The following is a 12,108-nucleotide window of genomic DNA, read 5'->3' as shown; positions in this document are numbered from 1 at the left end:
TCCGATCTAAGAAAACTAAAACTTTTCGTTGCGAATATTATTTAATTTCAAAAGCTAGATTGCATTCTATGTTTGTACTGACATTTAAGTAGTGTCTATAAGTTTTATAATTGCATCTTCTAGAGTGGGCCGGTTCTCACTGATATCTTTTGAACCTTTTGTCATTATAATCAACAATGTTCTTAGTTTTTCATGGAAAAAACGAATTCTTTTGAGGCAACGACCGTATTTATAAGAGCACAGGGCTAAACTTTGTGAGAGGGCCTTGGTCAAGAAGGCCAAATGAGACATGTTTCGTATGAGAGATTCTAGTTGATGATCTGTATAATCGGATTCTGCGGCAGAATTTGTATCTCCTAAATCCGAATATCTTTTAGATATTTTTATAATATCAATCCATTTCCAACCTTCATCATATAGCTCTGTAATTCCATCTAGAGAAAAATCTTTCATTACGCTACGTATCTCTTTCTTTGAGATTTTTAGTATATGCTCAATTAATATATTTAGGGTGATGAGACATAATGATTCCGTAATTTCCAATGCTATATCGAGCTCTTCTGTGTTTCCCGTAGATATTAAACTTTTGGAGTTCTTCAAAAAGGTATTCTTTAGATCGGGAATTTCTGGAATGGACAAATTAAGCATTTTAATATTCTCACTAGATAATGTATCCAGATATGGTATCGAAAAGGTATAGTGAAACATCTCGGTTGATCCTAATAGTTTGGATATACAAACTCTGCTGTAGATCTTGAAAATCGTCATCAGATCTGAAACTTTCATATTTTCTAGAGTTCCACTAGAGGCTAAGTGTATGTATGCACTCTGGAAAAAAACGCTATTGTACATTCCTTTAGATGTCAATAAATACAAAAGTTTTATAATTTTGTCATTTTTTATTTCTCCTAAATTTGGAAGTAACTTTGAGATTCCTAAACTAATAAAATTTAGATTAAATGGATCATCATTTTCATTTGCTTTAAGCATATGTTTGGATATATCGGAATTGACCTCTTGTAACTCGGACGATTCGTCTGGCTTTGATTTAGAGTCGTGTTTACCAGAATTATTTTGTCTGTTTTTACAGTTATATGGGTATATATAGACAACAAACCTCTTTTTAGCCCATCTAGAAATTTGTGCATAGACTAGAATAAGATTAGCTATTTCATAAGGTTTATACCTGAACACAGAATCTGATCCCTTTGTTATTAAGACTTCTCTCACATTTTTAAAGAGTTGGAACCATGTGTCACAGTTTATAATCGAGCATTCCCTGGATAATGAGCATATGAAGTAGTATCTTTCTTTATTTGTTAATGATTGTTTCTTCTCAAAACCCATAATCAACTTTAAAAATACAATTTGGGTTTTCCATATAACTTTTGATATTTCTTCATCTGACTCTTTAGAAGAAGTAGTAGTTATACTGTCTCCGGGAGTGTTTTCTTCTTGATTAATTACCCCTGATCCGATGCGGAGTAGAGGAGATTTTATTCTGGATAGTAAACCAAAAATAACGATACAGTCTGAGCTAGATAAAAAACTGCTTTTTACAATTAGCTCTTCCAGAATAATCGATGAAACCTTGATGTAATCGACAGGATCATTTTCCAACTACACTTGTTATATACATCATCCATATAAAAATACCTTTTTGCGACTCAATTCTATGTTCTTACCATATCCATAATTAACCTCATTATGTAGTTTAGAACATATACGAAGTCTTTTCGCTAGTGCTTTTACCCTCAGTACAACATCCACCCTTTTATTGAGGTAGAACTTTGCTATACTAGATGCTCTTTGGCCATTTTTTAACACATGTGTGGCCATGTGTATGATAATATTATCAGATTATGCCAGAATAAGTGTAAAATTTTCGTGATTCCTGTGTTAAACCCATTTTAAACTCGTGATTTGGACATAATCTGCTTCTACAGGTGCCTAGTAAGATAGGAATAGGGTTTACGGTCTTAAATCCCTAGACAATTATGAATATTAACAAACACATACAAATATTTTCATGTCTAATTGAGAAGGAATAAACTGCCAACCGCACTCTTATGGTGTTTCCTGTATGAATAAATCGCTCATTTACATTTCTCCTCTAAACTTTGTTGTTCCTACGCACAAATCACGGCAATACCTTGGGATATGTAGTAGATTCACATACAGTTAAACCGCAAAAATGCCGAAAGCTGACGTTGGAAGCCACAAATGGTTGGCCAATAAAATGAAGTCCAAGGGACTTCAAAAGCTAAAATGGTACTGCCAGATGTGTGAAAAGCAATGTAGAGATGAAAATGGGTTCAAAGTGAGTTTTTATATCTTAATATCTGAATATACGACCATATACAGTGCCATCGTTTGTCAGAGGGACATCAGAGGCAGATGCAAGTATTTTGCCAAAATTCTGGGCGTTTCTTGGACAGATTTTCTAAAACGTTTGAAAATGAGTTCATGAAGCTCATGCGTACGAGGTTTGTTATTATTCTGAATCCATCATGTTTGCTTAGATACTGCAAAACAAAAATTTTGGCTAATACTGTTTACCAAGAGTTGATTTCCGACAAAGAGCATGTTCATATGAACGCCACATACTGGGTTACACTTTCAGAATTTGTGCTGTACCTAGGAAGAAGCGGTAAATGTAAAGTAGAAAGTACTCCCAAGGGTTGGTACTTGGAATATATTGATGTTGACAAGATAAGACGTCAGCAAGATGAGGAATCCCGTAAGAAGCGGGAAATAACACTTGAACAACGTCACCAGCGACTAATTGAGCAGTTGATCCAGGAAGCAAAAGAACGTGGAGGATATCAAGAACCTGAATATACTCCACTGGTAAAGACCAGTGACGAAAAGATTCGTATAGACACTAATTTGTCTACTTCCGATACCCAGGTGAACAAACACTCAAATGTGTTCAAGAGTTTTTACAAGGCATCAAAATTATCGCAATCAGGTAAATCTTATTGAGAGATATAAACTTTACAGATAAAGAAATCCGTAGTGATTTAAATAGCAGTGAAAATGGGAAAAAACGGAAGAGTGCGCTGGAATCCATAATTGAAGCCACTCGCTCCAAGAGAGCAAAGCAACTGGACCCTGCACCTAGCAATGAGGAGCATGCTTCCTGTGAATCTGAAAATCCGGATAAAGGGTGGCTTTGTGAAGGAATATTGGTCAAGATTATTTTAAAATCTCATCCTTCATACAAGAAAAAATGCAAAGTTTTAAAAGTTTCTTACGGGTATGTATTCTTGCAAACTGAAATATTGCTAAACAGAAAAATTGGGATTCTAGAAAACCCAGACGACCTTACCAAGTTTGAAATCGAGGACAAATACATAGAAACAGTGATTCCCCCTGTAAATTCACCTGTAAAGATGTTAAGGGGTGAACACAAGGGAGCAATTGGAATTTTAAAATCGGTAAGTTTATGCGGACCCTTATAATTTTTTACAGACTAAACCTGCTGAATTAGTTGCTTCGATATCCATTAAAGGTATTGTCTATTCCATAAATTAATCGTTTATAGGAAAGCATTTTGATAATATATCATATGATGACTTTAGTCAGTACATTTATTAATTTATTTTAAACCTCTTTGGCTCTTAAGTTGTTCAAATCTCCTACATTCTTTTTTAGAATTTATTCAAAGAGTTACCTTTGTAGATTGGTATTGTATTGATCAATCCAATTCCTATATTGAGTATGAAGTTGGTAGGAGTTATACCTTCTGTGTTGATAATAGTCGAATTTGCCTGTTCTATTTAGCCATTTCAGATACTATAATAAATATAATTATTCACAAATTTGACAGTACCTTGCGATAAAAGAATCTTGTGTGAGCAGTAAGATATGGGTACCACTCGGTAATGGTTTGTGGAGGTACACGCTTATCGTAAATTGCATTTCTCATTTCTACACCCATACTTTTTGGTATCTAGATATGATATTAGGAATTTCACGTATACGAACTTTCCCTAGAATAAAGACCTTTTGATAGAATTCGTTCATTGGCATTTCCCTGATTTGATATACTAGTTTATTTCTCCACGTGGACATGATCCCAAATCTCCCTGTAAACTTTTATTCACAAATGCACTGATATACCCAATGCATGGTACTTTATTTGTTTGATAGGTGATCCATAGTTTATAACCATGTTGTCGATATAGAGGCGGCTGGGATCACCTCCGTATTCCTCATATATTTTTTGTTGCGATTCACTCAGCTGTTTAGTGGATTAACTGGAGAGCCACATACATACCGAGTTTAGTATTCTATTTGTCTTTACATTTGGAAATGCACATAGCCAGTCTATGGCATCTTGCAGATGCAAATTGGTGAGCTATATTGCTATTGTATGATTATGAGAAAAACAAACGAGTTTGGAATAAAGTTTCAACCTTTTAAGTCTCATCGGCAAGTCTTCCACTTTGAACTCCCAAACATGACCTGTGTTTTTAGACTTTATCTATACACATTGATGAGGATACGAACATTTCAAACTTACTGGATCCTCTTGTGGATTAGTTTCCTTTGGTACTATAAACTTTCGCTTATACCTTTGTGAATTGAGGCGATGAATGAGTTTCCTTCGCCATCTGGGTGATTTTATCAATAAAATCCACATAATCAAAATAAACTTACTCCCATAACCCCTTTTTACGGTAGTACGGGTTCTTAACTCCGCATTTTCTGTTAGAAATACCTACGCGAACGTATCTGTGGAAAAGACTTATACCGCCTACCCGAAAAGAATGCGCAAGGCACTCTTCCGATGCCTATAAAGGCAGAGTAGCGCCCAGAGGCACTGAATAGACTATACATTATACTTAGTGTGTAGATAAATTACAACATTTTGAATGTGGGCGCTATACTAAAATATAGGGGCTAAGTATATTGAGGAAGAGTTTCTTCTCATGAGTATTGTTGAAACTTAGTGGTATACAATTACCATTCTCTACTAGATGAAATGCTACAGTTGTTCCATAGTTGATTGGACATCCATTTGTTTGTACTCTGCTCAATTCTTCCTTTGTATGTAAAATCTTTTTGACGGATTTGAACTTTATTTCTCTAACCTGTTAATAGTTGGTGTTTGTGTACTCGTAGAGTATGTAACCTGGCGGTCGCAAGCTATTCGTATGAGATTATCTTGGCAGTTGACGTGTAAAGTACAGGCCAACTTTGACCCATCCTAGCGATTTATTATCCACCTAAATCAAAACAAACCTCTAGGAGAACTACTATATCTACACAATTGGCTAGGCGATCCTTGAAATGATGTTCTGAATGAATGTGTAAGAGCGCCTAGAGTTGTGCAATGAGCACCAATACTTACCATCTATTTCGAAATCATACAAATCTTGTTTTCCATCACTCCCACTGGCACAGCAGGAGTGGAAAATCCCAAAAATTTGGTTAAAATTGCCTTTTGTTAGCATTTTGACGATTTATTCATAATATGATTGCATAGGGGCACAGGTTGCCTATTTATTCTCTACAACACGAAATATACCAACAAAAATAGACATTAGTGTGGTGTACGCATAAATTCACATACACACTCTACGTCTAATGCCAGATATATAGCATTTGTGCCATGGGGACATTGTTGCTTTATACATTAGTTATTACACGCACATTTGCAGGAACTCATAGCAAATGGAAGTTTTACTCATTATATACTACAGTGTCAACCTTTTGAGCATATGGCCCTAGGGTTATCTATAAAGGGTGTCCTGGAGCCCCTCTCAGGACATTGCACATGAGTTCCTCATTGTCTACCAGAAATTAGCTACAATAAATAGGACTATAGTGAATTAAAATGACGTATAAAGTGAAGGGTATAGCATATATTGCTCGTGTAAACTTCAATTAACCTCGTTTCATTTACTTACCGCCAGCCTGACTTGTATATTACATGTTCTAGTTAATTTCATGCAAATAGAGGCTTTTAGATCTCAGAGTTGAGGAACGTCAGGGTGAAGATCCAAGTAGTCATTCTCGTTGCCAGACCGAGCTTCGCTGGAAGGTCCAAATATCCATTGATAGACGGTAATGAATAGCCATAAACATTTACAGTTATAGAATTGTTTATCTTCCTTGAATTTAACAATTCCTTCTCCATCTTCCTCATATTGATTTCACTTGGTATCTTCTGAGCATAACATATCGGAATTACCCAATATCTAGATACCAAGGCCCATGCAGTTATGTGTAAAAGTGTAGAATCTGAACTTTTCCTGTGTGTACGAGCATCCCAGTTGGAGGCATGGGGTTAGGTGTTAGACCCACTGCCTTGTAATCTTGAAAATTTCGCAAGAGTTTCCTTGAATTCGCTGTTTTTAGACCCCTAAGTCCAGAGGACTTCGAGTCACAAAGTAAGTTTATCTATATTGTTGGTTTATATCCTATATACATGTCATTAAGTTCATTTGTCATAACGGAATCTTCTTGGACATATGTGATCCATCCATTCACCATTCTAACTATAAATTCTTTAGATTCTAAAATGTTATTGTTATCATACTAGTATAAAGTCGATATCTTCTTTGGTTTTAGAGCATATTATCAAATTAGCATACACCTGAAATTATGGCACCCAGAAGGTCCACCAGGGCTAAGAAAGCAGGTTTGTTCCTATATTAAAGGCTCATAAACTCCAGATAACTTGGCTGTGGAAGAGAATGATGAGACAGAAGTAGAGGCTCCATTGACTGAGGCCCCTCCAGAACCACCTGTGGACCCATACGTTGTGGAATCTAAGGATCCATACGATGTCCAGGATTCCAATGAACATGTTGACGTAGATCTTGATGAGGATACCGCAACTATTTTGGAAAATGACATACCACAAGTTCCAGATCAGGAGGAAACCAACTCTGGCCATGTTTCACAAAAGATGTCAGAAAACGTTGAGCTCCTTTGTGATATGGTAAAGTCACTAAAGCAGCTGGAAGAAGATGTTGCTCCTGACAGTGACGATTCTGAAGAAGGAGCTATTGTAGAAGATGAAGTACCATTTGAAAGATTACCAGATCCTGGATGCCAAAGCAATATTGTCCACCTGTTGAATATCCCTCCAGAGGTTGATTTCTCTAAAATCGTTTCATTGATATCGAAATATGAGGAAATTGTTAACCATTGTTTCATTTCTGGTGCAACAGAGTTGAAGATTATTTTCAAGTCCTTCTTTCTCGCATCGGAAGCAAAGACACAACTGGACAATCTAAAATTGCATAATCGCAGAATCCAGGCAATATATAGTAAAGCGGATGAATATAATCCAAAGATTCCTCCCGCACCTCATTATGATCCAAACTACAACCAGAGATTTTTTAGGTCTCACGATATGCCAATGATACCACCTGCTCCTCCGGTTCCCCCAGTTCCGCCTATTCCACCATCACTCCCATTACCCCCGTTGCCTTTAGCAAATCCACCTTTGCCACCAACCAGAGGTGGACACTTCCGCTCGTTTAATGATGACAGACAGGCACCAAACCGCATATATTTTGGACGATTTATTAGCAAAATGGAGGGGAAAACTCTTTCTGAAATTGTTAACGGACAGCAGCCCCTCTCTAATTGGAGTAGTGATCAATCTGTTGAAGAACAACAGTTTGAATTTGACAAAATTGTCGAAGAATATGGAATTACTAATCGCTATTTGATAGTTGGGGGATTACCACCAGAAGTGACTTCTAGCGCTGATGCTGCTTACGAATGGTTGTCAAAACTTACTGATTCTGTCGTGGATATTGATATTGTTTCGATGCCAAATTATGAACCCAATATATCAAATCCATATCTTCATTTAACATTTCAAAAGAGAGTGGATTGCCAAAATCTCATGACAAAAATCACTGAATTGGGTGATGGTTTACTCTGTAAATACGCGGCTCCAAGACGAGCTATTGATTCCCTATGGATTGGAAATATAGCTGAAATTTGTGGATATTGTAGGAACGAGGAAGAGTTGTCGATATTTCTATCAACGTTTGGTGATGTCAGGGGATTTAGACTGATACCAGAACGTTTGTGTGTATTTGTTACCTATATACACAAGGTGGATGCGATTAGAGCTAGAAACAGCCTTTTAGGATTGTCGTTATCTGGAAACCGTTCCGCCGCTCTCAACGTTGATTTTTCTACATCTGAGCCAAGAACTCAACGTTCATATCGTAGATCTGAAAGAGATGCTTCATCGCAGAGTTTAGGTGGGAAATTGTTGGCTGCTATCCAAAAGAGATCAGACGGTGACTTGTTGATTAAAAAGTTGTTATCTAATGACTCTGATATTTTACCGGACTTGTCTAACACTAGACACCATAGTAGGAATTCTTCCAGGGTTGATAGGTTTGGTAGAACCATACGTGATCATTCTCGTCACGAGTATCATCGTTCACATCCATATGATAGATCGCACGATAGATCTCATTCGTCCCGTCACGGGCATTATGATGACGATGTTCAGCCATGGTCTAGAGGAAGGAAACGTGCTGGTTCATTTATGCGAGACGATGATGTTAAGCACAGAAGGCATGCCTCACCTCCTAAAGAGCCTGTTGAAGATCGGGTGCCAGAAGCGCCTTCCTCTCCTTCCCGTCAAACGCTCATGTGCAAACTACTTAAGCGTGGCAAACCTATATGCAATGTTTCAGCTGTATTTGTTAGGGGTGATGCTTCTCACAAGTTGCCGAACATGCTTGATGTCAATCAACGTGCTAATCCAGAGCGCCTAAAGAACACATTACAAAAGGGACCGGAGTTGTCCCTTTGGCAATTGGGTGCTGACACGAGAGATGATAGTGTAAAGTATGATGGATTGTGCGATTATTTGATTTCAAAAAGCAGAGTGGCTCTTGTTCAAGAGGGACCATATGAAATTTACATTGTTCCCCCTTTTAAGGACTATGTGGATATGCTGTCAATGCCAGATTCTCAGTTTATGTATGCCTACATGCTCCCAAAGGGCGGTAATTGATTCGATTTTAATGTATATTGCTATTTTTTAGAGGATACTATCGTGTATCCGTTTAGTTTACATATATTTTTAATAAAGGTGCAGAGGTCGCCGTGGTTGTGTTTTGTACTCGATTTGAGTGACCTGTTTATATCGTCTACTATTGTTCCCTTGTATCGGTTGTGCACAAATTGCACTTTTATTTCATTTATGGATTCTAGAATTGTTTTTTTTGCGCATATATTGTTCATATTTATTCCGAAATCACACCATAAACAGGGTTTTGATTCTTCAGATGAGAGCATACTTCTAATTCTAAATTCAGTACCATTGTATTGAAAAGAATGGGTGTTTGTGATAGATATCCACTGGCACAGTTCTCTTGATATAATACGAATCCTTGCCGCTATATTGGATGTAATCCGAACAAGGTGATTGATTAATTGAAACAAATTTGGGTTTTGTTCTAGTTTGCCTAGAAAGGCGTCAGTTGTATTTTTTAGAAATTTGTTGAATGTGTTTAACAATACGGAGTTGAATTCATGCCAAACATTCAACCCATAACGGTTGTTTGATTTGAGCGCATATAGTACTACACGTAAATCGTGCTTAAGCCTTAGAATATCAATTGTCTCATCCCAATTCAGTTCTTTCGGAATAAAATATTCTACAAGCAATTCTTCCGTCACATCTATTGGTTTCCCTGTTTGCACTGATCCGATAGTTTCGTTATTTTCATGAATGTTATTATTCTTATTTTTTGGCGTAATTATCGAATGAATAATATCATCATTAAAGCTTCTTTTCGGTATTGGATATGGAGAGTGATCTATCAGTGTTCTGTGTGATGTAACATGACTACCCTCAGTCAATGGACCGCTGTACAAGAATTTAGAACTGCTGCTACGAGTGTTGTGAAAGGAATCAATAGATGAATTTTTTGATGCCGTATGGTTTGGAGTTTTAATGAATATTACAGCATTAACTCCTATGTTAGTACCGCTACTATCCTCATTGTTTATTGATAAAAGTTTTTGTGCCCTCTTAACTTTCAAAATAGTTTCATTGAGCCATGGAGTATTACAAGTATCACTTAAAAATCTCATATCAGACTTATCATTAAATGAAAGTGAAAAAATCGTTTTAAGGAATGAATTTCTATCAATGATTGGAATTATCGTAATTCCTGTACTTTTGTGAATACTTGCAAGATTATATTTTAGGCTCTCCAAGAATTCGATTTTTGGCTGTATTTTTTTGAATAACTGCCGCTTCGACATAGATTCCACAACTGTTTTTCGCATTTTCACTGTATTGTTTCTTTTAGAAGCAATGGTCTTGTTTTGCAACTCTATGAGTTGCTTGTACTGTGCTATTACAGATGCCAATTTGCTAGTGTTTGAAGCAAGTAAACAGTAGGATAATCTGTTCCTCTCGATAACTGTGGCTTCATTAGCATTTTTAAAACAAATTTCATTAAATTTCTTCTTTAGGTAATTTATCTTTTTAAGTTTTTCAGTTATATTTTGCATTAGTTTCTTTGTTTCATCATACACTGGACTATATCCAGAATTTAGAGACATGTTATTCTGCAAAACGCTTCCATTTGCATTAAACAGATTTGATCCCACTACAACCTTTATGCTCCTAAGTGATCCATTCACCAGATTTGCACTATTTGTGGATATCATACCTAGTGACATATCCCATTCTTCTTCACCAGATCTTGAACTGTCACGTGATATTTCCATGTTTTCCTCTGCACTTCTAAATGTTGGATTGTTTCTAGTGTCATCAGAGACATTTGGGAACGGTATTGATTCCATATTATCTCCCTTCAGGTAGTATATATTATTCTTGTTATCAGTACTTTCATCAGTAGATGTAAAACTGCTATCAATCGTTTCGCTTGCTTTAGGATCTAGCATTTCTGGTTCTACAACTATATCCATTACGGGTTCATCCACAATATTATTCTCAGAGGTCTTGAATTCCTCACTAGCACGATGTGATGTTGGAGAGTCCGAAACAACTTTTGAAATGTAGTGATAAAGACGAGCTGATATATCATTTTGATCCAAAGTTTCATAGTTTAATTCAGTAGAACTAATAAGTTTTTCTCCAAGAAGCTCCTTGTATATTTTAAGGGTGTTTTCGTAATCTTCTTTATTTCTATTAATGTCCACTATTGCAGATATATCAGTATCAGTACGAATAAGTGTGCTTTCTGTTTTTTCTTGTATGAGCTCAGAAATTTCCTCTTGAACTTGTTCCATAGGACACTCTTGAAAAGCAGGTGCAGAATCGGATGTATTATGATGATTTTCTAATGGAGTATTGCACAGGATACTGTAAACGTTTCCGACAGTATCATTATCTTCTGGAAGCTCTTCACTATTCTCTACCAGTGATAATTCAATTTGAGAACTAGTTACGTTTGTATACTCCATAAAACTATCATCCATGTGCAGCCCCCCTGTCATATCTTCATCTATGGTATCCATACGAAGATCATCTTCCGTTATTTTTTCTACATGTGGGCCGATTTCAGTTGCAATAAGGCTTTCATCCTGATTGACTGCTTCACATTCTAAGAACAGTCCATCAATTGGATCACCAATATTAAATGATGGATCAATATCTTGGGAACATATTCTTTCAGCTGAATTTGGACTAGCTATTGATTGAAAATCTTCTATGATGTCTATATCACGCTTAGGTGAAATTGTGTGTTGAGGAGATAATCTAAAGTTTGAAGGATCAATATCTTTCAGGTCTTCATAGGCTGAGGAATCACTGAAATCAGAAGAAGCTTCTCCCAGTTCACAGTCATTGAAATCGATCTTCTCCTTGAAATTCGTTGTATCATTATCGTTGTAAACTGATATGTCCGTGGAAAAGGATGATTTTGTCTCAACCTGTGTTAATTTGGTATTGTCTAGACCAGTGCTACTTCTTCCAAACTCAAATGAAACCATATTTGCTATCAAAACCCATTTTTATCATCGAAATATCAAAAAATTTTGTAGAAAGTTGAGTGTAGAACAACGGTACACATGAAAGAACAAGCCAGAGGATCCTATCTACTGGACAGAATTTATAAGCGAATTATATTAAAATAT

The 12,108-nt window shown here is 36.4% G+C and overlaps 6 protein-coding genes across 6 annotated transcripts; 2 read left to right on the top strand and 4 right to left on the bottom strand.

The window, feature by feature from the left end:
* Positions 1-84: 84 nt before the first annotated feature.
* On the bottom strand, positions 85-1,839 carry BEWA_033680 (hypothetical protein; the record flags this gene model as incomplete). Its single annotated transcript, XM_004830122.1, has 3 exons — positions 85-1,078; positions 1,118-1,620; positions 1,657-1,839. 3 exons carry the CDS (start codon positions 1,837-1,839, stop codon positions 85-87), a joined length of 1,680 nt encoding a protein of 559 aa, XP_004830179.1.
* A 355-nt stretch (positions 1,840-2,194) lies between these two features.
* On the top strand, positions 2,195-3,600 carry BEWA_033670 (hypothetical protein; the record flags this gene model as incomplete). The annotated part of the gene is made up of 6 exons (XM_004830121.1): positions 2,195-2,320; positions 2,365-2,486; positions 2,523-2,971; positions 3,004-3,440; positions 3,475-3,514; positions 3,548-3,600. The coding sequence occupies 6 exons, from the start codon at positions 2,195-2,197 to the stop codon at positions 3,598-3,600; spliced, it is 1,227 nt and encodes a 408-aa protein (XP_004830178.1).
* Position 3,601: 1 nt separating this feature from the next.
* Positions 3,602-4,648, bottom strand: BEWA_033660 (hypothetical protein; the record flags this gene model as incomplete). Its single annotated transcript, XM_004830120.1, has 9 exons — positions 3,602-3,641; positions 3,677-3,712; positions 3,746-3,798; positions 3,836-3,955; positions 3,991-4,091; positions 4,126-4,246; positions 4,283-4,363; positions 4,400-4,489; positions 4,529-4,648. 9 exons carry the CDS (start codon positions 4,646-4,648, stop codon positions 3,602-3,604), a joined length of 762 nt encoding a protein of 253 aa, XP_004830177.1.
* A 241-nt stretch (positions 4,649-4,889) lies between these two features.
* BEWA_033650 (hypothetical protein) lies at positions 4,890-5,462 on the bottom strand (the record flags this gene model as incomplete). Its single annotated transcript, XM_004830119.1, has 4 exons — positions 4,890-5,099; positions 5,141-5,215; positions 5,251-5,306; positions 5,360-5,462. 4 exons carry the CDS (start codon positions 5,460-5,462, stop codon positions 4,890-4,892), a joined length of 444 nt encoding a protein of 147 aa, XP_004830176.1.
* Positions 5,463-6,615: 1,153 nt separating this feature from the next.
* BEWA_033640 (hypothetical protein) lies at positions 6,616-9,007 on the top strand (the record flags this gene model as incomplete). Its single annotated transcript, XM_004830118.1, has 2 exons — positions 6,616-6,652; positions 6,687-9,007. 2 exons carry the CDS (start codon positions 6,616-6,618, stop codon positions 9,005-9,007), a joined length of 2,358 nt encoding a protein of 785 aa, XP_004830175.1.
* A 20-nt stretch (positions 9,008-9,027) lies between these two features.
* BEWA_033630 (hypothetical protein) lies at positions 9,028-11,964 on the bottom strand (the record flags this gene model as incomplete). Its single annotated transcript, XM_004830117.1, has 1 exon — positions 9,028-11,964. The coding sequence occupies one exon, from the start codon at positions 11,962-11,964 to the stop codon at positions 9,028-9,030; it is 2,937 nt and encodes a 978-aa protein (XP_004830174.1).
* Between the last annotated feature and the right edge of the window lie 144 nt (positions 11,965-12,108).

The sequence above is a fragment of the Theileria equi genome, chromosome 1 (assembly GCF_000342415.1).
Source record: "Theileria equi strain WA chromosome 1, complete sequence".
Lineage (NCBI taxonomy): Eukaryota > Apicomplexa > Aconoidasida > Piroplasmida > Theileriidae > Theileria > Theileria equi.
The sequence above is the reverse complement of the archived record's forward strand: the minus strand, read 5'-3'. Positions and strand labels throughout refer to the sequence as shown.